This window comes from Micromys minutus (assembly GCF_963924665.1).
Source record: "Micromys minutus genome assembly, chromosome: X".
Lineage (NCBI taxonomy): Eukaryota > Metazoa > Chordata > Mammalia > Rodentia > Muridae > Micromys > Micromys minutus.
Window position 1 is genome coordinate 119,101,199 of NC_137970.1, and position 4,219 is coordinate 119,105,417.

Consider the following 4,219-nt stretch of genomic DNA (forward strand, 5'->3'; position numbering starts at 1 on the left):
TGATATATAAATTCCCGTGTATTTGAGAGGAATACATCTGAAAAAAAAAAACTGAGTTTAAGTACAGAGCAGTAAATAAAAACTATACGTTGGAATAACTACCAAGGAGTCTAACTGGGCTTTGAATTCAAATATGACTTACCCTACATCAAAGCCAATGAAATTGCTTAGGATATATGTGAGGGAAAAATTAAAGAAGAGTAATAAATCACAAAAACTTTATATTGCGGGTTAGTTAGCACATAGCACATAGAAAATTTGCAGAGAAATAAACTAATTGAGAAGAAATACAACTTTCAGGAGTCTTTTTGCTTATAGTAAAGAGTATATGATTTGGACATTTCAATGAGATGTCAGCATTCATGTGTATGATTTTAATTTAGGGATAAATTATATAGCGAAGAGGATTCTTTTTTGCATAAAAGGATACAGATACATTTTAAGGTTGTAATTGAGTATTTGTGGGTACATATACATACACATATGTATATATGTAACAATAATATAGGAAAAGAGGCTATTAATTTGAAGGGATAGGAGAGAGACTAGGAGGGGCAAAGAGGATTCTGTATTCCTTAATATGTAATGATGGTAGAAAAATTACATTTCTCTATTTTTGAAGAACTTTCTTCTGAGGAGGGATAACTAACCTATATAAGAAGCTAATTTCTGTGGGAAGGCCATATATGGCTTCAACCAAAAAGATAAACATACATTTTCCAATAGAAGTAGTAAAAAGGGGGGGTGAGAATCTGGTACACAAACAGTGGCCTAATGGCTAGAAGGTGAATCCTTTTTGAGTTTGGAAAAGAGATGAATGTTAAGTTATCGTGTCTTCTGTTATCAAAATCCCTAGATTACTTTTGTCTCAAGCACAATATCTCTAATATAAAACCTTTCAAATTAGTTTTATAGAGGTCATTCTAGAAGAGGAAACAAAAAACAATTAAATTAGACAGGACATTAACAGTTGAGCCTATGATGAACTAATGAAGACTAAAGTTTAGAATTGATGTGGGAACATTTAAGGAATAGTCCAGGTTCCCTAATTGAAACTCCTATCTAGAGAGGCTGATAGACAGCAGACCAGATGCTATAATAGAGATGTTCAAACAGTGAATTTCCCAAATGATCTTTGGTATATAATTTAGAGTTAGTGGTTTTCTTATAAAACAGTAAGTTAGAATATAGTCATGCAACATTTATAGCAGTCATTTAAAAACTAAGTTTGCTTCAAGCTAATTATTCCATATAACTGATTATTCGAATAAGTTGTAATGTTTTGGCATTAAAATTGTCATAATAATGAATATTGACACCTTTTAATTATACTGTTGAGGAATCTCTTGCCACACTTATTGGCTAATTAGTTTTAAACCACCACATATGAAGAATACTCACCATATTTCAGTTTGTGATGTAATTTAAATACAACTAAATTTCTCTTACTCATTCCTTTCACTGAGGTCCTAAAGAAGATCCTATGATATGTAGTTCAAAAGTCAGTCATGCAGAGTAAACATAGTGAAATGAAGAAACACATAGCCTTCAAATGCAACTGCCTGTTCTTAATTGTCCTCATAACTAGAAACTATTTAGAAATCCATATCTATTGTGTTCTAGTGAATTATCCTAAAATTATCCTAAAAACCTTGGAAAAAGTACTTACCTATGTCATTTAATCAACAGTGATTCTTGTGGTAAAAGAATAAAATTATTTTCCATGCTCACATGGTAGATAAACAAAAGAAGTACCCTAATCTTTTTTAAAATAAATATTCTGCTTATTCATTTGTGTAGAAATGTGTAAAAACAAGTTTAATGGCAGTGTGTTTAGGATTTTTTTCTAATTTTTCTTGTTTTAAAGATAGTTATTATAAAAGATAACAATGGAAATCCTTTGTGAGCATGCTCAGTATCACTGTAAAGAAACAAAAATGGACCTGTAATTGTTAACAATGATCATAGTTATTGTTTTTTATAATAAATTTCCAAATGTTAAAAAACTGCTTTGTTTGTAGATACTAGTGAGGTCAAAAAAAGAAGGGCATAATAGAAAATTATGACATAGTGCCCTACCAGAAAAAAAATGAAAAAAAAAATTAGAATTAAGGTGAAAATGTGGGAAAGATATAAAATTGATTTCTAATATTTCTTGTAGTTTGACTAAAGTGTTTATTAACAACCATATCTTGCAGACACAAAGTTTGATATTTCCATTTCTTTTCAAATGTTAAGTCACTAAAATTTTAAAACATGAAAATACCATAAAATAAATATTTTCTTTTGTGAATAAGTTTTAGTATTTTGTTTTTATGGCTCCTAATTTGAGTACTATGCCTTCAATTTCTGCCATAATTCAAAATAAAAACAAAAACTCATTGTTATTTTCATTATCCAACTTTTCAATATTCACTCCTCCAGTAACACTGACTGATAGATACAGTGTGATAGAAACAAAACAGTGAATATGAAGGCAAAGGAATAGTTTCCCAAATCATGAAATGCCTTTGCCTTGTGCTGTGGGTGGTAACATACTACAGTTCATTATTTCTTCCTCTTCCTTGTTTGACAACAGCCATAAACACTGGGCGTGGGATGGTCCTCATCACAAGGGAAAGTTGGTCAAGGAAGGCGTTGATGGATGTTCGGAAGAGAACAGGATCTTCAGTAGTCCACCTACTAAAAGTACAAAGGACAAAGCATCAGGAGAAAAATGAGGAATCTGGGCAGTAACCTCATACTACATCTCCTTAATTCTATTCAACCAGAGTCGCCTTCCAGTACCCCTAGAATACATATTGCCTCCCACTCAAAGACCACCCTCACTCCAAACTCTTGGAGAACTGACACAGTGAGAATGGTGTCATTCACAGTGAACTCCTGCTGAACCATCACTTGCTGATGCTGGACATTTGAGGCCAGGGATCTGCAGGCAATGTTTGCCTCCACCGCGGTCCGGAACGGCACTGTTACAGAACTGAAGGGAGATATGGTTAAGGTTTTCACTATTGCATTTTTTGTGCATTGGATTTGATCACACCTCTGAGGTTTATGTTTGCATCACCTCAACTACCACCCAAATGAACCCACCACCATTTTTTCTGTGGTTCTGGTGTTCCACACCCTACAGTCTTCACAGATATACTTGGTTATCTAGTCTATCTCTGTATTCTGCCTCAGAGTTGAGTGCCTGCTGAACGAAATTTCTGTCTCCTCCCTACTAAGCCATAAACCTCACCACAATAAGTTTCCTTTCAAAGCACTCTTAGAGTTCTGTCTTCCCATGTTGCTATACCCCTGATAATGTGTTCTTCATAAAGGATACAATTCTAAGAGTCGACTTCCAGCTGTTGTTGCAGCGTCTCCACTGGGTCCCGGGATAATTGGTGTCTGCTCACCCTGAGGAGCTATGGCTGCTTCTTCCACTACCACTCTTGCCTCAGCAGGGCTGCTTGAGTCAACACTACCTGGGGAAGCCAGGCTACCAAAATCTTGTACAAGATTTACATGCGGGGCGCTATTATGGTCACTCCCAGCTTCAGAACGATGTGGGATAGCTTCAGTATCACGAACTCTGGATGTGTGCTGTCCATCTTCCAGGTCTTCTTCACCACCTGCTCTACAAACATTGTCCCCACTGGGATCCTGCATGGTTAAATGGGCTTATCCACCCAGAGTTCTGCGGTAATACCACCTACGCCCTCCTTGTTGCTAAGGGAGTGGGAGCCCCGCCCTTTCAGAAAAAGGGCGGAACTATGAGGATCACAATGGTCCTGCAAACAGGATCTCCCTAGAGGAAGAGGATCTTGTAAGGGAAAAGACATCACTAGAATAGGAGAATTTCATTAGAATTAGAATCTCTATAGAGAATGAGCCCATCAAAGTAAATATCCTTCACCATTCTTTGGTATAAATGAAGTGATCATAAAACACCATGAGTTTTCTGGAATATAAAATATTAGATATCTGAATCATAGTATTATAAAGCATAAGGCAACACAGAGGGAGATTCTGGCTATATACTTTTGAGCAGATTAAAGGAAGACTGTTTCTATATTTCTTGAAACCGGCACATAATTCAATTGGGCATTTTCTCCTGGGTTTATATAGACTAATAGTAGATTATATTCTGATGTATTAATGTAGTCCAGTTTTTCCTTATATCTTAATCAGTGCTTTCTCTTTCAGGGATATAAAAGCAAAACCTATCTGTTCC

General features: G+C 35.4%; 1 protein-coding gene across 1 annotated transcript; it reads right to left on the minus strand.

Annotated features, from left to right (window-relative positions):
* Positions 1–2,537: 2,537 nt before the first annotated feature.
* On the minus strand, positions 2,538–3,654 carry LOC308415231 (EKC/KEOPS complex subunit LAGE3-like; the record flags this gene model as incomplete). Its single annotated transcript, XM_080910240.1, has 3 exons — positions 2,538–2,682; positions 2,852–2,980; positions 3,329–3,654. 3 exons carry the CDS (start codon positions 3,652–3,654, stop codon positions 2,538–2,540), a joined length of 600 nt encoding a protein of 199 aa, XP_080766366.1.
* Positions 3,655–4,219: the final 565 nt, after the last annotated feature.